Genomic DNA, 23,253 nt, shown 5'->3' with positions numbered 1-23,253 from the left:
TACCAAATCAGGCACGTTACACATAGGCTAATCCACGGCAACCGAGTGCCAAAACTCATTACTTTTTGAAAGTTGCTGTCTCTTCTGAAGACTGTTACAGCCCTGAGAGAGGGCTATTACACAAGGAAGCAAAACTTTCTGAAAGTCCTCTGAGGCTATTCCCAGAAAGCAAGGAAGGCAATTGTAAAGAGGGTAGCCACCCAGGCTGGCAAGCAGCTACAGAAACAATCCTTCTTCATCGTTGTGCTCAAGAACCTGGCTTTCTGCAGGTGTCACCTGCCTGTGGGTTTGTCTACTTGTCAAGAGCAGTTCTGTGTCTCCTGAGGAAAATTAAAATTAGATAGAATCTGGCCGTCAGCCTTTCAGTCACTCCTCTCCTCCTTTTACCCTACCATTGCTGCCCAAGGGCACAACCAAAAGGTCTCTTGAAGGACTGGCAAAGATGAAGTTGTGCTTACTTGCAGGTCAGCCAGTATTGACTTCTATAGCCTATAGTAAGTATCGTTATACACATATCTTCACACACTGGTACGGACTTCTCTGTACAATATGGACATAAGAGAGCCTGAGTATATGAAATTCAATTAGAAAAGATATCAAACTGTTAAAAGTCGTACACATTTAGCTTATTAGAAAGCTGGAGGTCCCTCCTTCTGGCCAACTTGGCCTACTGCCCCTCTAAAAGCTTTCTTTCATTGTTTTCTGATTATGCATGTGATAAATGTTCCTTGTATAAAAGAAAAATGGAAAGTGCAGCAAAATGGAAGAGAAAGTAAAGACGAACTCCCATGCCATCACTCAAAGAAAACCAATATCAGCCAGGTGTGTCGACATACAACCAAAACTCCAACACTGTGGAGTCTAAAGCTGAAGGATCAAAAGTCCAAGTCCACCTGAGATACACTGGGAGATCTTTGTCTCAAAAACAAGCCAGCAGAGGCTATAGCTAAAGTAGCTGTAATCTGAGGAACTCTCTGGAATCACTAGACTAGTAATGTGTTAAAGATCGCTTCCTTATCTCTCTTCTTCCATCCCATGAATCCAAAGACTTAAAATAGACTTTGCTGAACTTTTTAGAGATTATTCTGAGGTAGGCAGATCCAGATATGCACACTCCTAAAATATATCCCCACTCAAAACAGTTCTGATGCCAGGAAAGCTCCAAGCCCAAGGATTTGTGGAGTAGAAAATGGAGTACAAACATTCAGAAAATGTGTTTTCAGACCTTGGCAGCTGGATCCAACAAATTGGAAAACCCATCTCCTGGGCCAACCCTACAGCCAAGTTTCCATGTCTCGGGGACCCTGACATGCCCCGTTAAGCCTCTGAGCTAATGACTGCCCTGCTTTTCATTCCAGAGACCTGAACTATAATGAGCTGCAGGAGTTCCCCGTGGCTATCCGGACCCTGGGCAGGCTGCAGGAATTGTAAGATCTTCTGCTGGTGTTTTTTGGGTGCTTCTCCCAGGAGCAGAGGCCAGCTCATTCACCAAATTGCCTCCTATGGTCTTTGTGACTGGTCCTTGAAAGAGCTGTGGCTGGAACGACTCCCGCCCCCACACCATAACTCCCAGAGCAGCAGTAGACAGAAATCTTGGTAGATTGGCTTTGAACATTTCTTGGGGGTGTCTGGTCAACATAAATGGCTTTGGGCCCTTCAAGCCTGGGAGTATAAATGCAAGAAACCACCTCTTGCAGCCTGGACGTGGCTTTGGACTATCTATATCTAAAGAAGACTGGTCTATAGGGTTCCTCTTTAATACCATGCCTAAAAGGATTGAGAAATTGACTCTGGAGCCCCATGGCCATTTATTATTATGGTTGTTTCAATTGTGTGTGCGTGTGCATACAAGTGTGTGCATGATGCATGTGTGTGTGTGTCTGTGTGTGTCTGTGTGTGTGTGTGTCTGTGTGTGTGGTGCACATGCCCACAGCACATGTGTGGAGGTCAGAGGACAACTCTATGGAGCTTGTTTCTCTTCTATATTTAGGTTTATATATATATATGCAGGTTCCAGGGGTTGAACTCAGGTTGCACAGGAAGCACCTTTACCTGCTGAGTCATCTTACCTTCCCAGCCATTTATGATGTTTGAATATTCACCAGACTGGGTGCTGTGCTTAGTGTTAGTATAAAATAATGGTAAGGTTAACATGGGGTCCTCTAAAAAGGATCCCTCTGCTCATTTATGACACAAAGGAGCATCCGTGAAACAGGAACAAGACAAAGCAAGCAACATATGATTCCAGCCTTATGCTGTGGTATAGTATGTTGGCTAAAATAGCTATGGGAAATCAGAATGACGGCTCACTGTGGATGGAGGTCTCCTGAGCCTGGTCTCAAAGGATGAGTGGGATTCAGATGGCAATGAGGGTTGTTTTAGTCAGTAGAGCAGTACAAAGCACAGACCTGACAGGAAGTGGTTAAGGCAGAGAGGGTGATCACAGAAGATACACCAACCTTCATGGGGAGTGTGCTCACTGACCTCAGGGATCTAATGTACAGCTATACTAGAATCCAGTTAAGGAGACAAGGAGGTTCATGATTTTCTTTTTGGAGAAAAAATGTACACATTTAGGTATGAGTCCATCCATCCATCAGTCCGTCCATTCATCCATCCATCCATCCATCCATCCATCCATCCATCCATCCATCCATGCATGCATCATCTACTGAGAGAAAGCTGCCTGAGGACAGAGCCTCTATCATATAAATCTCTCAACCTCTCAGAACTTAACCTAGCCCAAGACACAAAAGAGATATTCCAACAAACACGATGAGTTGAAAGAAGGAAGGAACCAACAAGCCTTGGTGGGTAGCACTGGCCAGAGATATCTGAGGAGGAGCCTTGAGTGACAACATGGAGGTGAAAGGGATGATGGGAAACATGAGATGGAGAGAAGTGAGCATGTGCTAGGACACAGAAAGCCAGAGCCTTCTGGTAGGAGGGGGAATGTTGAGAGGCCTACCCAGACTGGGCTGTGTGCGAATTTCCAGACCAACAAGTAGGTTCTTGGGAAAGTCCTTCTCACACACTCTTGGCTTGCTCAGTAGGGACCTACCATGGCTTCTGCCACAGATGACCAAGGACCTGAACTTAACTACTCACTCTGGAGTTATTCTCACAGGCTTTCTGAAGCCTGAGAACTGTCCCTGGTTCACTCCCAACACACACAGACACACACAGACACTCTCTCTCTCTCTCTCTCTCTCTCTCTCTCTCTCTCTCTCTCTCTCACACACACACACACACACACACACACACACACACACACACACACACACACGGGAAGGCTGAGTATGTTGTTGAATGAGATGAAAATACACAGGCAGGACTGGAAGCTGAGCTTTCCAGGCTGAAGGTCCTTTGATCTCAGGACCTGTCTAGTCAGCTGTCAGAAAGCCCCATGAAGCTCCACGTTCTTCCTCTCCACGCCTCTCTGCAAACCCTCACTGCTCCTGGATGCTGTCTTCCAGGGGTTTCCACAACAACAACATCAAGGCTATCCCAGAGAAAGCCTTCATGGGCAATCCTCTCCTGCAGACAATGTGAGTACTTCTCTGGCTCCTGGTGCTGTATTTTGGGGAAGTTGTGTGTGTGTGGGGGGGGGGGGGATAGAGGGGATGCCCCTAGAAAGAATGTGGGAGGGCTGTTGATCTCTTCCCAGAAGGGTAGGGACTTGAAAAAAGTGAGATCTGAACTAGGGCTCGGGTCTTTTTCTTCCAGACATTTTTATGACAACCCAATCCAGTTTGTGGGAAGGTCGGCATTCCAGTACCTGTCTAAACTGCATACACTGTAAGTGAGCACCAGAGGCTACCATTGGGCTCTGCAGTCCAGACTTCTCCCCTATTCCCTCCTGCTTGCTCTCTCCTGCCCCTACCTCTTAGAGGCAGACCTCTCAGTGGCCAGGCACCGCAGGAGAGGTCTTTGGGGCCCTAGACTTACACTTTCTCAGACCTATCTCAAGATCTGATGGAACTTGATGGTCTCTCTCCACCTTCATTCACAACCTGGTTGCCTCTTCCCATATCTCACATGGATGAAGAGAACCCTTCTTCATACCTGTGGGCACGTCTCTGACCTTTTTGGTCTATTTGGCTCATGGTAGTTGTTCCATACACACCTGCAGTGAATTCTGCATGCCCTTCAGGCTGCTTCTCCATTGCCCTGTGCGCAGCTTCCTGGGGCCCTCACTATGCCGTTGTTCTCATGCTTAGCCTGAAGGAAGTCCTTTGTTTCCTTTCCCAACTCATCTAACTACAAGCCTAAGGTCCCATTTTTTTTAAAACAAGGCTTCCATGGATTGTTTGCAGTGTGCTGTGTTCACTCCACACAGCTAACCTCTAGGCACGTTGCCCTGCTATGTTCCCATTACACTTCCCCCCCTCCCCCATCCCAATCTGTGAGGTAGGTACTCCAGTCCGTTCTACAGAGGAAACCTGAGGTGCATGAACCCAGACCCTTAACTTTCGTTACTGCATCCTTATTGGATGCTACTCTGCTTCCTCGGGGTCTCTCCCACGGGGTTTGTTCTTTTGTGACAAGGTTTCACATGGCCAAGGCTCGTCTCTAACTCCAGATCCTCTAGCTCCCACTTTCCCAGGGCTAAGAGTAAAGGCATGTGATGCCACTCCCAACACTTGTCTTTTAGAGAAGACACTCCCGCCAGGAGCGGTGACACATACTTACCATCTTAGTGCTCTGGAGGCAAAGGCAGGAGGATTGGGGTTTGAGGCTAACTTCTGCTGTACAATAAGTTTGAAGCCAGTCTGGGTTATGGGAGACCCCCATCTCACTACAAAACAGTAACAACATGCAACATTTCGTGTCTCTCATCTGGGTTTGGTTTTGTCTTTTTACAAACCAAAGGCCTCAATGCTGGAGTTGGTGGGCTCAGTCTCAGCCCAGATGGACTGGGCAGGGCTGTATCGATTTAAGAAAGTGATTGGGAGCTAGGTATAGTGATGTATGCCTTTGATCTCATCACTCAGGAGGCAGAGACTAGCCTGGTCTATGTAATGAGTTCCAGGACATCCAGTTAGAACTATATAAAAAAAAAAAACCTGAACTAACAAATTATTATAAACATGGCTAAACTTCCCACGGTGCCAAAATGGCTAATTCGAGGGAGGCTTGGGGGAAATGACACATTCCCCAAAAGGTAAAGCCCCTGAGCAGGAAAAGACTGAAGCCGAGAACACACATGTGGACACGCCTGATCCACCCCTCCAGAGCCTGTTTTCTCTGTTTGCAGATCCTTGAATGGTGCCACTGATATCCGGGAGTTCCCAGACCTCAAAGGCACCACTAGCCTGGAGATCCTGTGAGTGGCTTCCCTTTCCCTCCACCGGGGACTCTTCCACCTCCCTTCATCTGGATGGCTGTCCAGGCCACATGCTCCTCCTGTCACCCTTCCTCTAGTCTGCCTATGCTACTGGCTCAGCCCCAGGGCTTTGGCTATCTCCAGATGTGGTGCTGCCTGCAGGCAAGGCAGGGGCAGCAGGAAGTGGGGAGGAGGCTGGTATTCCTCTGTAGTGCTTAGATTTGTCAGATCTGGCTTCAGAGCTCCTAATCCTGAGCCATGGTACACTGAGGACTGACTTTGAGAGGCTTGATTCCAACAATGTCTCCGTGCTCTGCTTTGCATCATGCGGATAGGTATATAATAGGCCCTCAAAATACAATGCACCCTGGGAGAAGTACGTAGTAGGCCGTCAACACATATCAAATGATAGAAAGCAACTATGCACTTAATGTGAATGGTAGGAAGTCAACTCCCTGCCCGACCACACTGCTCATTTATGGCGTGGCTGGGCTGGCACCTTCCTCTGTGCCTCTTATTGTCTTCTTCCTAGCTCAGTGGCAAGTGGAAAATTTTCCATGAAAGTAATAATAGTTTTCCGAGGATGACCTTGGCCTTGGGAGTTTTTTCTAGGGCTACCCTGTGCCTAATCCGAGCTCATTCTCCAGTCTGCCCTCACGACCGTCTGCACCCTAACACTGTCTCCTTCCCCTAGGCACAGGGATCAAAGTGTGTTCCCATGATCCTACTGGAGCCGTTTCCTAGCTCCCCCTCGCCATGGCTGTCCCTCCCCTTGAAGGCCCCAAGAGCAGGGAAGACTTACTTACTCCCTAAGGCCCAGTATTGCGGGACCATTATGAGAGGTGGGGTGTGGGTGCGGTGAAGGTATATGGGTAGATTTGGATCTGTAGGAACCATCGAACAAGCAGAGCCCATAGATCGAGGCTCTCTTTCTCTCTACTTCCCATCTTAGCTCGCCTAGGTCAGGGAAACTCAGCGCTCAGAGGCAGGAGCCTGCTACTTCCTGTTCCCGTAGCCCCGCCCCTTCCCTGTGTTTCCCACTGCTCTCTCTTGTCAGCTCTGGCCTCCCATGACAACATCAGGTCCAGTGTTAGAGATGGGTGGCTGGGAATGGCAGGGCTCTGGGCCTGGTGCCAGCTTTGTCTCTGTTCCCCGTGCAGGACCTTGACCCGCGCAGGCATCAGACTGCTCCCACCAGGAATGTGCCAGCAGCTGCCTAGGCTCCGAATCCTGTGAGTGGCTCATGACGGTTCTACAGTCCTAGCATTGTATCCCTGTCCCTGTGTCACAGTGAAAGCCTCGGCTGCGTCTGTGGAACTTGGTCCCATCTCTTTTGGGAGAGTGGTCAACACAGACTCCTGCTGAGAATCTGGGGAGACTGTCCTCTCTTGTTCAAGAGGAAGGACTTTGGTCTCTGGAGTTGGATCTCAGTGGTCTGAGACCAAGTCTGCTTCTCACTAGCTATGTTCATTTGGATTTATTCCTTAATGTCTCAGAATTTAAACTTTCTGTTTAAAATGAGAGTCAATTTGTGAGACCTGAAAACTGTCTGTGTTTAATGCACATGCCACATAATAGGGGCTTGGCATCATTAGACAAGGGACTTAATTGCTTCTGGTATTCTGAAGCTACTTAAGTTGGCTCAGTTTTTCTTCCTACCTGGATTCTAACTTCAGTCTAAGGCTGCTGCCTAGGGAGCTTATAAGCAGCTCAAGATGGGTACATTGACATCTGGAGATGTGGGCTCCAGACCAAATGTCTACTAACTATCAGTGTGACTTTGGGCAGGTCCTATGCTGAGGACCCAGGCCTTAAGTTCCTTGCCTAAGGGAAGGGTTGGGCCAGATGAGGGTTCCCAGCATTTCTTTTCTCTGCTAGCTCGGTAAATGGTGATTATCTGCACCATTTCCATGGGAATACTATTTCCATAAGTGACACTGAGCATCTTGCTCAGCAATGCCCATATTTCTTACTGACTGCTTCAGCACCCTATGCCCCAGTGTTGGCCTTTCTCCTCATCTCCATATTCCTCACTTTGAGCTGTTTTCCTCAGGGTCCTGCAGGATGACATGTTCATAAGGCAGCCCTGATGAAAAACCAAAAGCCAGCTTGGTTCTCTGTAGGCTTAGTTCTCTGTGGGGCTTAGCGGGAGGAGGGAGAGAAATCTAATGGAGGAGACTGGTACGGTACCATGAGATGGCCATCCTGTGTTCCTACAGAGCAGCACAGCCCTGACCACAGTGCTTTCCCTGCCTCCATCTCCTGCCTGCTACCCTCATATAGATACTGCTTCCTCCTGAGCTGGGCTCTGTCTCTTCCCCAGGGAGCTGTCTCATAATCAGATTGAGGAGCTTCCCAGCCTGCACAGATGTCAGAAGTTGGAGGAAATGTAAGTCTGAGGTCGGCTAGGGCCAAAGTCATGCAAGGGAGACTGGGCAGGTCTGAGAGAGGGAGTCAGGGCTTAAGCATGTTCTAGCCCTTCTTTCTTCTCAGTCTGTTGAACCCAAATGTAGGGTTGGGGGCTCAGCAAGGCCTGGGCACATCCCCTAGGACTCACAATAGATGATTTTACTAGGAACAGGTGCCCAAAGGAGTTTCAGGATAGCCCCTGCTGAGGCAATAGCAACAATAAAGCACATTTCGATTAAGCCAGCGGAGGGCCAGGGCCACTGTGTCGCTCTATGTGAGACACAAGAAGTCTTTGGAGGAACTGGAAACAGCCTAGGTTTGGGAGTATGTGTTTCCATGTTCCATGACCCATCCGCATTCACTCGTACATGTGTGCTTACGAATACAAAAATAAGCATGGTTTCATATGAGCCTTCAGCATCACAAGGAAGAGCTCACTTTAAAATTTCTTTGAGCCCCATTTGCCTATCTCCAATTTTCTTAAATGACTATGTCGTCTGAGTTCCCTGTACCTGTCCCTGATTCTAGGCAGGGCAATGCTTTATGGGGCCATTACAGGGAAGATATATCTGAGTTTGTCTGGTTTGTCTGAGTGACGATGTCTTTGACATTGTTGGAGTCCAGGAGCTATCTCCTAGTCAGATAATAAGTCTACTAAACTCTGCTTCTCAATTCAATGCAGTCACTTGATTACCCAGGGACTGGATAGTGTCTGCTGCTAGGCTAGGGTCTGCAGGACCCATGGCTGTCAGGAAAGTAGGGGGCAGTTCAGCCGAGCTGGGAGCCAGGCCCGGTGGGAACCCTGGAAGCTGACTCCCTTTTGGGCCACAGGGATGGTTTTGTGGCTTTGTCTCCTGACCCACTTACCCAAGGCAACCGGATCCCCTTGTGTTCCCTTTAATTCTGGTGACTTCCGCGGGCCGGGCCTTTTTTCCTGTGCCAGGAGAAGTGGGGGGCTCTCCTTTCTTCCTTCCAGTGCTTGAGGGGCGTGGATCAGAGCCAGAGTCTGGGCCTGCAGGCTCATCTAGTCTCTCTTGCTGCTCTAGTGGCCTCCGGCATAACCGGATCTGGGAAATTGGTGCGGATACCTTCAGCCAGCTGAGCTCCTTGCAAGCTCTGTGAGTACCTGCAGCACCCAGGGGTGGGATCTGGAGGACTCCCGTGTCCCCTCCAACTTCATTTCCATAGCATATGTGTCCAGTTTAAGCACTCATTGCATGTATGTTTATTTCTTTTCCATAGCCCTTACACACACACACACACACACACACACACACACACACACACACACACAGAGCACTTCCTCATTCAGACAGTCATGCAGACCCTTCTCCAGTATTACCCAGGATGTTCTGAGGTTCTAGAATCAAGACATGATGGCTTCATTCCCAAGACTACAAGCAGGTTTGGAATTAGGCAGCAGTAAGAACCCGAAGGCTTCAAGCCACTGCTGCTTGGGAAGGTCAGATGGAAAGTATGTGAGAGCAAGCCCAGGATAGGCCCAGGATAGGAACAATGCCTTTCCCACGTGTTCCTGTCCTCTCCTACCTCCTGCTTTCTGCTCACAGAGACTTGAGTTGGAATGCCATCCGTGCCATCCACCCCGAGGCTTTCTCAACGCTTCGATCCTTGGTTAAGCTGTGAGTACCCCTTGAACTGTCTTCCAGGATGCTGAGGGCCAAGCAGGACTGAGGGCTGTTTGGTGATGCAGGAGGGCCACCACTGAGCAGGGACTTGTACAAATGTTTCACCACACATCACAGGGAGGTCTGAGAGGCCTAATCAATCATCCTAAGTGTGTGTTTGACACACTGTGAGGACTGGTAAACAGAGAGCCTGCTTCCTGCAAACCCTGGAATATCATCTGCTAATGTTCTGCAAGGTTTTGGCAGCCTTGGTCCTCATCGTGCTCCCTCCCCTCACTTCTCCCCTGGCCTCTACAGCCTCTGCATTCACCAACGAAGAGGACATATGTGTCTGAACTTCTCAGTTCAAGAGGATGACGGTTGATAGGGAACCCAGGGTCTCAGAGAGCCACAAGGCAGGAAGGAACCACGAATCCTTTAAATCTCCTAGGATGCAAGCAGAGAGTATTCAGGGCTGGTGCATGCTCTTTGTGTCAGGCTGAAAAGAGCTTCTGAACTGGTTGCCACACACTGTGTGGGACAGGTTATTAGCTATACAAGGGTTCCTGCTTAAGGAGGCACTGGCACCCTCCCTGCCTGCCATGTTGTGTGTCCCAAAGGCATTCATTCCTACATAGAGACCTTTCTAACTACCACAAAGACTCCTCAAGGCCCATGGCCTTGGTCATTATCCAGTCACAGACCCTTACTACACTGATGACTTCTCCAAGGTCTAGGAGGAGAAGCCTGCTTAAGGACCTGTCATGACTCCTGTGTGGTATGCAGTCCCCCTCACTAGTCTGTGGCTCTCTGGGCTCCAGGCCTTGGTCTTGTAAAATTCTCACCTCCATCTCCTCTCTCTTTGCCATACTCCTGCCAGCTAGGTTGGACAGATATTTTTATCCTTTGAAAGATGAGGCCATTGGAACTTGGGCAGATTTGTGACTCTCTTTGGTTACACAGGGAATTGGTGACAGTGCCAGGTTTCCTGCCTGCCAGTCCAGGGCTGTTTCCACGACACACAGTCTGTGGTCCTAGTGTTTGCATTGGACTCCTGGCTTAGTCTAATAAAGTCTCCAGCAGAGGTTGTGTATGTCCTCACCGCTGGCTACCAGGCAGTGTGTCTGCAAGGCAGAATGGGTGATCCAATGCCTGATTGGGGCTGGATGACCAACTTTGTCCTACCTTATCCAGTCATCAGATAGAAGCAAAGGGAATACATGTGATATAGGCAACTAGCAGAGAGGTCTCCCAAGGTGGTGAGCAAGGATTCCTAGATGGGTCCCAGGCACAGAAGCTACAGTTGTGGAGCTCTGTTACCTATAGATTGGGACAATTTGACATTAATTTACAAGAGCCCCATAGCTATCACCCAAAGTTTTTTGAATGAATGAGTGATTGAGTTAACAGAGGGGGTCTCTAGAAACCCCTAAGCCTCAGAGCACGCACTGTCCCCTGTGTTTATCTTCTGTTCTTTGCTCCTTTCCTCTCACTTCATCCCAGGCACACTGGCCACACCCTCAACAAAACCCCGCCCCCTCAACAGTCCCACTGATTGCCAGTAACCCTGATCATGCACTGTCCTAGGGACCTGACTGACAACCAGCTGACCACACTGCCCCTGGCTGGGCTGGGAGGCCTGATGCACCTGAAGCTCAAAGGGAACTTGGCCCTGTCTCAGGCCTTCTCCAAGGACAGCTTCCCAAAACTGAGGTGAGAGCTTGGCTTGCCCTCTGCCGGAGGAGGTGTGTCCCAGACAGCTTGAGAACAGGGAGACTGAAAAGCCACAGGGTCTCACCCTGAGAGTGGCCTGGTAGCTTGAAGTTTGGCTCCACTGACTTCCTGTCAGCTAACCAGGGGCATGGCTCTCTTTCCTCCTACCTCTTCCTCCCCATCCCAACCACCAATCTAAGGACACTGGGACCTGAGAGGAAGGGAGTGAGCCGAGCAGAGCTTCTCCAGCTCTCCTTATTCCTTGCCTGCTTCTCCACAGCCTGGTGAGCCCATCCCCACTTAGGCATCATCTGTGGCACAGAATCAGGGCAGAGCCCAGGGCACCGATGAGTGGAAAGCGAGCTGGACAGCCAGTCCCTGGTGCTAATGACATCCAGGCTTCCTCCATGTAGTGGCGGCAGAAGAGCAGCCTGTGTGGCCCAAGCTTTGTCTGCTGTAAGCTAATGAGATGCCCAAGGCATCTGTCCTCGCCCTCAGAGGGCACAACATCCAGTTCTGTTATGCCAGGAGCTGGGCAGGGGACAGCGTGTTGGTTTCACAGAAGACAAGGGTGAAGAGTCACTGGGGAAATTGTTGCTTAAAAAAGAGAAAGAAAGGAAGAGGGAAAGAAAGAAAGAAAGAAAGAAAGAAAGAAAGAAAGAAAGAAAGAAAGAAAGAAAGGAAGGAAGGAAGGAAGAAGGAAGAGAGGAAGGAAGGAAAGGGGCTGGAGAGATGGCTCAGTAGTTCAGAGCCCTTGCTGCACAGTTCTGATAATAGGAGTTGGTATCACAGCACCTATATAATAAGCTGGTATCCCATACATGCCTATAATCCCACCTCTAAGGAGTACAGAGACGGGAAGATGACCTGAGTTTGCTGGCTTCTAGATTAGCCAAGAAAACAGGCCAAGTTCAGGAGGAAACCTTGTCTCAATGAAATAGTTAGAGAGTAATGGAGAAGGAGGGTGCTTGACACCCTCTTCTGGTGTCTGCTAGTGTGAAGAGAAGTGTGTTCATACACACTCAAGTATAAAGAAAGAAAGAAAGACAGGTGTTGTGCATGGTCCTACGTACCTGGGAGGTGAAATAAGGAAGATGGGTGGTTCAAGGTTATCCTTGGCTTCAGGTGGAGTCTGAGGCCAGCCTGGGTCACAGGAGACCCTGTCTTGAAAGAAAAAAGAAAAGGAGGGACAGGGAGGAAAAGGAGAGAAAGAGAGGGAAGGAAAGACAGAGTAGGGAAGGAGAGAAAGAAAAATAAAAAGACTCTATGCCCCCTTTCTCCAGCACTTGGGATCCAACCCAAGGGGCGTGTGCCTGCCAGACAAGTGTTCCCTCGATGAGTCACACCCCAGCCTCTGACTCCTTAAATATTAGACAAGAGTTACTGCTGAGGAGCAAAACGCCCTGGGTTCTGTGTGACCTTGGAGAAATTGCTCCCACCTCAGAGCCTCCTGTGGGGACTTCTAACTCAATAGGCAGAAGGCTTCTTTCTCCCTCTCAGTCAAGCTGAATGAAAAGAAGACTACAATCTCTCCAGAGTCCTTTGAGGTTGGGAATCAGGCTTCAAGATTCCTCTAAAGAAACGTCTAGAGTTGTGGTTCTCTCAACCCGTGGTCTCAAACCCTAAAGGGGTAGACTAACTCCTTTACAGGGGTCACCTAAAACCATCAGAAACACAGATATTTATATTATGATTCATAATATAAACTACAAATGTCAAAAGAAATAATTTTATGGTTGCAGGTCACCACAACATAAGAAACTGTGTTAAAGGGTCTCAGCATTAGGACGGTTGAGAACTGCTGCTCTAGAGGGAACAGGGTGCTCTGGGGTTGAAGACCATGTGCTGAGGGTATCCACACTAAGGTCTTAGATCTCAAACACACTAAGGTAGCCTCTCCCCGATCCTAGGATCCTGGAGGTGCCCTATGCTTACCAGTGCTGTGCCTATGGCATCTGTGCCAACTTCTTCAAGACCTCTGGGCAGTGGCAGGCCGAAGACTTTCATCCAGAGGAAGAGGAGGCACCAAAGAGGCCTCTGGGTATCCTTGCTGGACAAGCTGAGAACCACTGTGAGTGCCTGGGGACCCTGGGCTGCAGGTGTTGGGGGCTGAAGAGAAAAATCTTGAAGAGAGGTTTAGAGAAGTATTAGTAGGATCCTTGTGATCTGGAAGGAACTGGCCCACTGTTTGCACACTCTGTTTCATTGTTGAAAAAGAATGATCGTAAGGATGGGAGCAGGTATGTCAATACCTTCCCAGCCTTTGCAGCCCCCTCATGCAGCCCTCTCAGCCTCTCCCTGCCCCATGGGTCACCCAATTTGTCTTAGTGGCCACCCTTTGCAGCCCTTCACCCTTTGGTTGTTCTCAGAAGACAATTAGCACAGCAAACAATGATGATAGCATTAAATTAATTGAACTAAACCTGTTTCTGGAGCGGGGAGGGGGCTTACCCTGTGTCCTAGAACTAAACAGAACATTGCAAGGTAGCATTGCTACCAGGGCGGACATCCTTTGCCTCTGGTTCTTCCTATGAGTTCACATGTGAAATTTAAGTGGCCACTGAGTACGTGGCCCTGCTGAGTGAACAGATTGTCTTGAGCCAGATATATCTATTTCTGGAAGAATTGGGGTAAAGAGAAAGTTGGAAGTAGGTAGCTGGGGGGTTATAAGGGGTTGTCTATAAAGTATGTCTTGGGAGAAGGGAAAGAAGGGTGCTATTCTCTCTTCAGGCCCTATGTTCCCAACTGCAAGTACAGTTAGGATAGAGAAAGGAGTCCTTTCAGTGGAGATTTCATTTTCCATCTTTAGCATCTCCTAGTGTCTCATAGAAGGTGAACAGGAAAAAATAGGTCTAAAGCTGGGTTTGGTGCTGCCACACACACACACACCAGGATTCTAGCAGTCCCAGGGGAAGGCAAGAGGCTCAGGTGTCCCACGTTATCCTCGTCTACATAACCAGCTTAAGGCTAGTCTGGGCTACACAACATCGTGTACATGAGATGCTTGTGTACAGCATCTCATGCTGGTGTTATAGTGTAGAGAGAACTCAGTCCGGGCCCAATAACACCATGTACCATTTGGTTTGCCTTCAACATATTTTAACCTGAGCTTAACTTCCTTATCTTTCAGTAAAAACAGATAATACATTTCTCAATGGCTGTGAGGAAGGACGGGAGGGTTCCATTCGAGGCCAAGTGTGTTAGTCAGTGGGGACAGTGTCATTGTATAATCTAGAACACAGATTATGGAAGTCAAATCTTGTAGTGTCTGGGGATCTCTGAGAACATCCCTCCTAGGGATGAAACAGGAGTGGTAATGGAAACAGGACAGAAGCATCTCCCAAAGTGGGTACAGACCCTAAGGAGGAGGAGGAAGAGGAGGAAAAGGAGGGGGAGGAGCCCAGCAACTATCAGGGCCAGCAGACAGCTATCCCCTAGGGACAGTCCCGGATGTCTGCTGCACACTCCTTGGGGGAGTGAAAGGGGGCTGGAAAGAGAAATGGAAATTTTCCTTCCACAAGGTGAAACTTTCCGCTGGGCTTAGGTCTTGGAGAACCACGAGCCTGTTGAGTTAGTGGGCTGCCTGCAGCCTGTAACAGGAGCTGGGGCAGGGCCCCCCACTTCCTGTGAAAGCAAAGGAGCAGAAAGAAAGCCAGGAGCTGCTGTTCCAGCCAGATTCGATTTCCTCTTCATTTGAAGAGTGGTTACTTAACACCTTGGCCGTGACTTTCCCAGCCTCAGACAGTCTGTAGGTCTCACCTCCTGTATTTCATTCATGCATTTTGATTTCAAAGAGTCACTGAAATCCTTTCTGGAGCAGATGGGCAGGTGGGGAATGAGAGGTAGAAAAGAAAGGAAATGCCAGGACTCTGTGGGTACACTCTGGCCTTCCACCTGCCCTGAAGCTGTTCGGATTAAGGGCAGCTCCATAACCTTCCAGGCTTCTGGGAAACTCCTAACAGATACTTACCTGTGTAAATGGGGAGAAAAGAGCTACACAGGAACCTGACTTTGTGAGCCAAAGTCATCTGCTTATTCTCCTATGACAGAGGGAGCTGATGCACTTTGACCCTCAGACATCAGTCTCAGAACAGAAACCACTGGGGTGTGTGTGTAGATCTTTGTGGCTATGAGGGCCAGGGACTGATGCTGCCTGTCTTCCTCCATTGCTTTCCACCTTTCTTCCTAAGACTAGGCCTTCCACTGAGGCCAGAGATCAAGGATTGGCTACACTGATTGTCCAGGGAGATACAGGGATCCTCCTATGCCCCTCAACCCCAGCCTCCCCATCTCAATGTTGTCTTCCCCATCTGTGTGTCCCATCTGTGCTAGAGATGCAGATGCACGCCACTGTGCCTGGCTGTTATGTGTTTGCTGAGGCTCTGAACTCAAGTCTTCATGTTTGCTACTGAGAAAGGTTTCATGTAGCCCAGACTTACTTCATACTTGCTTTGTAGTGAGGATGACCTTGAACTCCTGATCTTCCTGCCTTTACCTAACAAATTCTGGAATCACAGGCATGTCCCACCATGCCCAGCATCATCATTTCTCCTTGTCCTCCCTCCCACCCCTCCACCCCCACCCCCACCCCTGCACTCTCCATACCGCCCTCTTCCTTCTCCACCCCCTCCTCTTCCTTTTTTTTTTTTTGGCCTTGGCTCCCAGCTTCCAATATTCTTCTTCATGTGCAGTGTTCATAACAGGACATGGAACTGCAATGGTAGGCTAACTCGAGGAGGAACTATGTAATCACTAGCTCTCTTTATTAGAGCAGCCATGAGCCACACTGTGCAGTACTCATGGGCTAAAGATGACTAGACACAAGAAAATGCAGAATGGTGGAGAGTGAAATATCCCTTGCAGAGAACTAGAAGTATGCATTATCCACAAGTAGAGACCATGTAGCTGTCCGAATACTGGCGCCCAAGAGTAGAAATGGCAGGCCTATTGAATGAGCAGTGTTGAACAGTTAGGTAAAGGGACATCAGCTTAAATAAAAGACATTAACTTTTGTCTTAACTGACTCTAGACATATTCTATTTTCCCTTCTTAGATGACCTAGATCTGGATGAGCTCCAGATGGAGACAGAGGACTCAAAGCCACACCCCAGTGTCCAGTGCAGCCCTGTTCCAGGTGAGAGGGGTGGCTGGGGAGCTGGGGAGCTGGGGAGCTGGGGAGCTGGGGAGGGGACACCAGATTGCCTGGGTGAGAAGCCAGTTTAGCTTGTCTACAGTCTATGTTGCAGATATGTTCTTTGCCCAAAGCTCAACCTGCTGGGGTAAGGGTCGGGTACAATTCTTGTCAAGAGGAGCTGGAGTTTTTCCCATGGGTGTCCACACAGGGGAAGCAGCAGGATTGGGGAAGGTCAAACAGCCTCCACAGGTCAGCCACATTGAAGGTTATATATCTAGGAATTTGTTCTCATGGAAGAAAGAAGTGAGGAAGAATGTCTTGATGTCATTGCTGGGGCTGCCAGGGCTGCTTTTTGAGCATACTCTCAAACACACAACACACACACAGACATACAAATACAGACACACACACACACATACAGACACACACACACACATGCACACACACACACGTGAGCACACACACACACAGACTCACAGGGTCAGGAGAAGCTCTGAAAGATCACCTTCTCCATCCCGAGAAGAGTGAAACCTCTTTATTAATGTCTTCTAGGGTGGAAACACTCTGGATAATTCCTAAAGTTCTTCCTAAGAGCCAGGGAAGCCTTCTCTGGAGTCTAACCTGAGGCCATGAGAGCCATGTTGCTGGAAAGAGAAGAGGAGGGGCTCGTTTTTCTTGATGCCACACAACCTGCAACCTGAGTTTTTATTTGCTTGATTTTAAGTGAAAAGAGTCTCTTCCCTGTGTATAAAATATTAATAGAGCCAGGAATGGTAGTGTGTGCCTTTAATCCCAGTACTCAGGACACAGAGGCACATGGATCTCTGAGTTTGAGGCCAGCCTGGTCTACATCTCAAGTTCCAGGCAGCCAGAGCTACATAGTGAGAACCTGTTTCAAAAAAGCCGAAACAAAACAATAAAATGCCAACAGGCCATGCCAGAAGACAGAACAGTGCTGTATGGGCCAAGATCTGTTCAGAATAAACACAAAATTACAGTTAGCTGTTTTTATTTCATCCCACCTTCGTTTTCCAGATTTCCATATTTCTTTGGCTTAAGCCCTTTGCCCAGAAAGCTTTCAGCCTTGACCTTGCTCCATACCAGCTCTTAGCGCTTAGTGGCAAAGTACGCCCTCTAGTGGAGCATGAGGAAAGAACCCGCGAGCATATTTTGTTGGGAAACCAGTGCTTCAGTGGCTCTACCCCAGGAGTTTCATGTCTGAAAATCAGCAATCAACAAGGATGAGATAAAAAAGAAAGTTCTGGAAAACAAGGTCCAACTTGAACTTGCTTTTAAAATAGCTCATACAAATGGTCAAATAAATTGGTGCCCATTATATGATGGGGTAGTTATTATACAGCCATTAAAAATATGTTTTTTGAGGCTATGAGGAAGTATGCAAAGCTTAATTTAAGGAGAATAAAACCCTAACTTATTTTAAATATATATATTAAAACCTGGAAGAAAATATGCCAAAATAAGGAGTTCTTTTTGAGAGGTGAGGCCATAGACAGTTTAAATTTTTGCCATGCTGTATTTTCAAATTCCCACCTATTATTTCATAATCAGAAAAAAAGTTTTTAAAATAGCTCTCACAGGAGTCTCTTAAATTCCCAAGCTACCTTGCAATACCTTGAAAAACAAGTCTAGAGCCAAAGGAAATTAAATAATATGCCCAAAAGTTACAAGGTGACTTAACAAAAGCATTGGGGAGAGAAATGGAAAAACAACAGGATCTTACCAATCTACTGTGGGGTCAAGTTGGAAAACTGGAGAAGTTCAAAGCATTTTTCTTTGTTTTTAGTTAGGGTCTCACTATCGTCTCAGGTTGGTCTCAAACACATCTTCCTCCTGCCTCAGCTCCCTGAGTGTTGGGATTACAGATGTGAACTACTATACTGTAAAAGTTTTCTATATTTTGATTGTGCTCTTTGTCTTCTAAATACTGATTGCATGACAAACAATGAAGTGTACTCAAAGCAAGGGAGAACCAGCTTAAGTCCACTCAGGACTTCTTGACCATGGAAATGTCAGTAATTGCTTGGGCAGAGTCACCACCATAAAGTGGCTCATAAAGGCTCATTCTGCCTTTGCCCCAGCCATAATATTTCTTCACTCCTGTAGGACAGTTTGTTCCTTCTATCTCTCCTAATCTTGCTTCTTTAGGAAGACTGAGTTTCTTAGCATTTCCTCAGGTCTGGGTTTGCCTCACATCCCGCATCTATTTCTGTGTATTTTCTTTGCAGTTTCCTCATAATTTCTCCCCCCTATTTCCAGGAGTTTTCTGAGTTTTCAAGTCTGCATTTCGGAGACAGAAATTTCGGAGACCTTTTGGTCTCTTTTTGCATTAGGAGTTGTCTGATCATAGAGCCTAGCTTTGCCAGTGAGCTGGGTTCTGGCAGTCCTGGCTCTGGGCTTACATCTGCTCCTCTCTCTCTCATAGGCCCCTTCAAGCCCTGCGAGCACCTCTTTGAGAGCTGGGGCATCCGCCTTGCTGTGTGGGCCATCGTGCTGCTCTCGGTACTCTGTAATGGGCTGGTGCTGCTGACAGTCTTTGCCAGCGGGTCCAGCCCGCTGTCCCCGGTCAAGCTTGTGGTGGGTGCGATCGCAGGCGCCAATGCCCTGACGGGCATTTCCTGCGGTCTCCTGGCCTCGGTGGACGCCTTGACCTTCGGCCAGTTCGCTGAGTATGGTGCCCGCTGGGAGAGCGGGCTGGGCTGCCAGGCTACGGGCTTCCTGGCCGTCTTGGGCTCGGAGGCGTCGGTGCTGCTGCTCACACTGGCGGCTGTGCAGTGCAGCATCTCTGTGACCTGCGTCCGTGCCTACGGGAAGGCGCCGTCGCCGGGCAGCGTCCGCGCAGGCGCACTGGGATGCCTGGCGCTGGCCGGGCTGGCCGCCGCGCTGCCGCTGGCCTCGGTGGGGGAATACGGCGCCTCCCCTCTCTGCCTGCCCTACGCCCCGCCCGAGGGCCGCCCGGCCGCCCTGGGCTTCGCCGTAGCCCTGGTGATGATGAACTCGCTCTGCTTCCTGGTGGTGGCCGGCGCCTACATCAAGCTCTACTGTGACCTGCCTCGCGGTGACTTTGAGGCCGTGTGGGACTGCGCCATGGTGCGGCACGTGGCCTGGCTCATCTTTGCAGATGGCCTCCTCTACTGCCCCGTGGCCTTCCTCAGCTTTGCCTCCATGTTGGGCCTCTTCCCTGTCACCCCCGAGGCTGTCAAGTCGGTCCTTCTGGTGGTGCTGCCTCTGCCTGCCTGCCTCAACCCACTGCTCTACCTGCTCTTCAACCCTCACTTCCGGGATGACCTTCGGAGGCTCTGGCCAAGCCCTCAGTCCCCAGGGCCCCTAGCCTACGCTGCAGCCGGTGAGCTCGAGAAGAGCTCCTGCGACTCCACCCAAGCGCTGGTGGCTTTCTCTGATGTGGATCTTATTCTGGAAGCTTCTGAGGCTGGGCAACCTCCTGGGTTAGAGACCTATGGCTTCCCTTCAGTGACCCTCATCTCCCGTCACCAGCCAGGGGCCACCAGGCTGGAGGGAAACCATTTTGTAGAGCCTGATGGAACCAAGTTTGGGAACCCACAACCTGCCATGAATGGGGAACTGCTGCTGAGGGCAGAGGGAGCCACATTGGCAGGCCGTGGCTCTTCCCGAGTGGAGCCCTCTGGCCCTCTGGCTCTCTCTTTGCCTCTCACTTGTAAATATCCCTCCCTGTTTGTCCTCCCCCCCTGCCCCATGATGGCTGCTTATAAAAGGAAGACAACTACAACTCCAGGGCAGGATGGCCAACGCCCCCGGCTCCACTGTTTTCTCTCCATGGCCATAACCAATGTGTGCTTCCAGGTCTTGCTTTGACTTGGCCTTCAGCTTCACTTTCACCCTGGGCCTTCCCTGTCCAGTCCAAATTTGTATGACAGAGACCTTGGAAATTTATTTAGGAGAAAGGGGGAAAGCAAAAGACAGTGAAAGGGATCGGGAGCTGACAGAGCCACGATCAGTGAGTGCACAGTGAGCAGGAAGGCCTCACAGAGAAAGGCACTGGAAGACAACTACCAAAGACATTGGAGCATCTCCCCTATGACGTGTGGATAGGATATAAAATGTGTTCTGTGTCCCATTAATCTTGACCTATGCTGTGCCAAAGTGCTTCCTGTTAAAATATGCTTTGGAAGACATTGCATATTACGTTCCATTCTTAGAGTCATGGGGTCATGTTAGTGTCTAAAAGGTCCTGAAAATTAGGACCTTTTGGCTTAATTACTACAGCAGTTAAACTTAATTATTTGATGATAGGTTTCTGTTTGCTTTTCATGGAACACTTACAAATCTCTCACAGAACTTAGCATGGTTTTCTCCAGGGGACTCATCTTCACACCATGGAGTGCTACCCTATGATATCACAAGTTGCCACCCTCTTTCAAAGCCCCTATGAAGCTAACCAGGGATGAAGTGCCGAGGTGGCTGGTGATCTCTCATCCAGGACAGATTTTGCATTCTGCTCCCCTCCCCATCCCTCTTATCCTACTGGGGCAGACACTGGAGGAGCCTGCCTCAGCCCCAAGGTGGGGCAGGGAGAAAGAGAACCTTGTGTGTGCTCCTGCCCAGCACCAACCCCAAGCAGTAATGAAATTTCTGCCCTCTGCAAGACAGGATTCTCGGGTCCTGGCAAGATACACATTGTGAAGTCTGTAGCTCTATGGGCTTCCCCGAACTCTATGTTACCTTCATATGGTTTTACAATGTATGCATCCCACCACGGTCCGGACCTCTCTTCTCATCCCAATCCTGTTTCTGGGAGAGACGGAAAACCCAAGAGAAGGGATACTTGTATTGTGGGTATTGCATTTTAGGGAGTGCTGTGGCTATCTGGGACTCCTGGGTGCTCCCAACAGGCCTTTGATCCTTCTGACTCTCCCCTCTTGATTTTCCATACCCTATGCTTCCCCAAGTGCAGTTGAGGGACTACGAAGTGCCTCCGGTCCACTCCAAACACAGGAATTCAATCTCAGGGAGGAGAAGTAAGAAGTGAGGAGAAGCCAAGATTCAGCAATAGATGATGGTTGTTCCTGGGACCGCCCCCACAACACCATTTACACAGAAAGGACTGAATTTGGATCCTGAAGCCCAGTAGAGCACCATTCTCTGCCTGAGTCCTGTTGTGATCCCTAGCCAAGTCCTCTTTCCAAAACCTCCACCTTTAAAACAAGCTGAGAAGGTCCTTCTCTAAGTTTAATAGTTAACTTTCCATAGCTTAGCTTCTCTGATGTCTCCCAAGCGCCCAGTGAAAATTCTTCCATAGGACAACAAATGGGGTGGAGAGATGAGTCAGAAGCCATGCATGGAGCTCAGAACATTTCGAAACCACCTGTGATCCATTGAGTAGCCCCTAGACTTTAGAAGGCTCAGAAGCAGAAAAAGGGTGATTTTATAATTTCTTAGTGTCTTCTCATGGGGTCAGTTTCAGAGTGGGCATTCACTAAAAGATGGCAAATTTATTTGTCAATTGTTTCTAGGTATCTGATCTCCTTATTTCCCCAGGGCTGTGAGAGCCCTTGGTGGGAAGTCCCCCTACCCTGAGAATTGGTGGGTTTTTGTCTTAGTTAGGGTTGTACTGCTGTGAACAGACACCATGACCAAGGCAACTCTTATAAAAACATTTAATTGGGGCTGGCTTACAGGTTCAGAGGTTCAGTTCATTATCATCAAGGCGAGAACATGGCAGAATCCCGGCAGGCATGATGTAGGAGGAGCTGAGAGTTCTACATCTTCATCTGAAGGCTGCTAGCAGAATACACACTTCTAGGCAGTTAGAACTAGTGTATTAAAGTCCACATCCACAGTGACACACCTAGTCAACAAGGCCACACCTCTTAATAGTGCCATTCCCTGGTCCATGTATATACAAACCATCACAATGGCAAAATTGGCATTCTTTTGGGGAGCCTTGACTTCTAGCAAGTTACCTAGATTTTTACCCTGCTCTCTCTGCTTACACCACTATGGGATCATGGTTCCCTTTGCAGTTAAGGAACCAGCCCTGAAGTAGAGTGGAGTGGCCATGTGCTGGTTGTCTAAGAATATAGGCATTGATCCTTAAAGAGGTCTGTATGGAAGTGAGCCAGCCCCTTTGGGCTGCAAGCTTTAGCATGGCACAGTTGTCACTTTACTGTCTGCTTCTAAATCTGGGTATCGGCCAAAGTTCAACTTTCTAATTAAAGAAGAGGCAAGGGAAAAGAGAGTTGGAGTGTCTTCCATAAACTTTTATTTAAAATGTCTAGCCAGGAGTGGTGGTGCATAGCCCAGCATGTAGAATATGGAGGCAGGAAGATCGAGTGTTAGGGTCATCCTCAGCTACATAATGAGTTTGAGGCTAGCCTAGGCTACATGAGACTCTGTCTCAAAAAACAAAAGCAATCAAACAAAACCCCAAAATTCTAGTTCATATACATTTACCCCAAATGAGATTGAGTAGTGAAGTTTCTTTGTGTTTTATTTTGGGCCAAATTCCTAGCAAGCCAGAATGCTATTCCTTTTGATTATCTCCTCTGTGATCAGTTGAAGACCACGTGTCTTCTAAGCAAATTTCCAGGTCTCTGTTCTACATATTTGGATCTGACAAGAAAGACCACAGGTCTTTGACTGGTCACAGGATGAAAAACTGAACTGTTCAGGGCACTTAAGTCCTTTGTTGTTATCATTAACAAAATCTTCCCAAATAGTGGCCATGGAAAAGAATCCACTCCAGGGGCTGAGATGGTGGCGGTGGAAATGTCAAGACTTGGGGTGTACTACCTTGGGCTCTGTGTGCTGTGCCATTAGCTAGTACCAACCACAATCTTCTCTTACAGAGGAGAACTCATGGTGGGCCATGGCTTGTTAAGCATCTCATGAAAATGAAAAACCAAAAACAAATGTAGAGCTAAAATCAGAAGAGTATGAGTTGTCAGGGCTTCTTACTAGACCCTGCTTTTCCTCTTTACCTCCTCTCCTGCTCCTTTGGGATCACTTTGCCAGGACGAGTAAATAAAGGCTTAAAGAGAAGAAAGAAG

The 23,253-nt window shown here is 48.7% G+C and overlaps 1 protein-coding gene across 1 annotated transcript in view; it reads left to right on the top strand.

Moving 5' to 3' along the window:
• Nucleotides 1–23,253, top strand: part of Lgr6 (leucine rich repeat containing G protein-coupled receptor 6) — a 122,482-nt gene that overhangs the window by 98,977 nt on the left and 252 nt on the right. The window contains exons 7-18 of the mRNA XM_028764724.1: nucleotides 1,359–1,427; nucleotides 3,477–3,548; nucleotides 3,727–3,798; nucleotides 5,258–5,326; nucleotides 6,487–6,558; nucleotides 7,650–7,715; nucleotides 8,782–8,853; nucleotides 9,304–9,375; nucleotides 10,948–11,073; nucleotides 12,984–13,144; nucleotides 16,127–16,207; nucleotides 18,651–23,253. The exon at nucleotides 18,651–23,253 is cut by the window's right edge and continues 252 nt beyond it. Coding sequence (XP_028620557.1) covers nucleotides 1,359–1,427; nucleotides 3,477–3,548; nucleotides 3,727–3,798; nucleotides 5,258–5,326; nucleotides 6,487–6,558; nucleotides 7,650–7,715; nucleotides 8,782–8,853; nucleotides 9,304–9,375; nucleotides 10,948–11,073; nucleotides 12,984–13,144; nucleotides 16,127–16,207; nucleotides 18,651–20,059 — 2,341 coding nt within the window. The 3' untranslated portion in view covers nucleotides 20,060–23,253. The remainder of the gene's footprint in view (nucleotides 1–1,358; nucleotides 1,428–3,476; nucleotides 3,549–3,726; nucleotides 3,799–5,257; nucleotides 5,327–6,486; nucleotides 6,559–7,649; nucleotides 7,716–8,781; nucleotides 8,854–9,303; nucleotides 9,376–10,947; nucleotides 11,074–12,983; nucleotides 13,145–16,126; nucleotides 16,208–18,650) is intronic.

The sequence above is a fragment of the Grammomys surdaster genome, unplaced genomic scaffold (genome assembly GCF_004785775.1).
Source record: "Grammomys surdaster isolate TR1022 unplaced genomic scaffold, NIH_TR_1.0 145, whole genome shotgun sequence".
Classification (NCBI taxonomy): Eukaryota; Metazoa; Chordata; class Mammalia; order Rodentia; family Muridae; genus Grammomys; species Grammomys surdaster.
The sequence above is the reverse complement of the archived record's forward strand: the minus strand, read 5'-3'. Positions and strand labels throughout refer to the sequence as shown.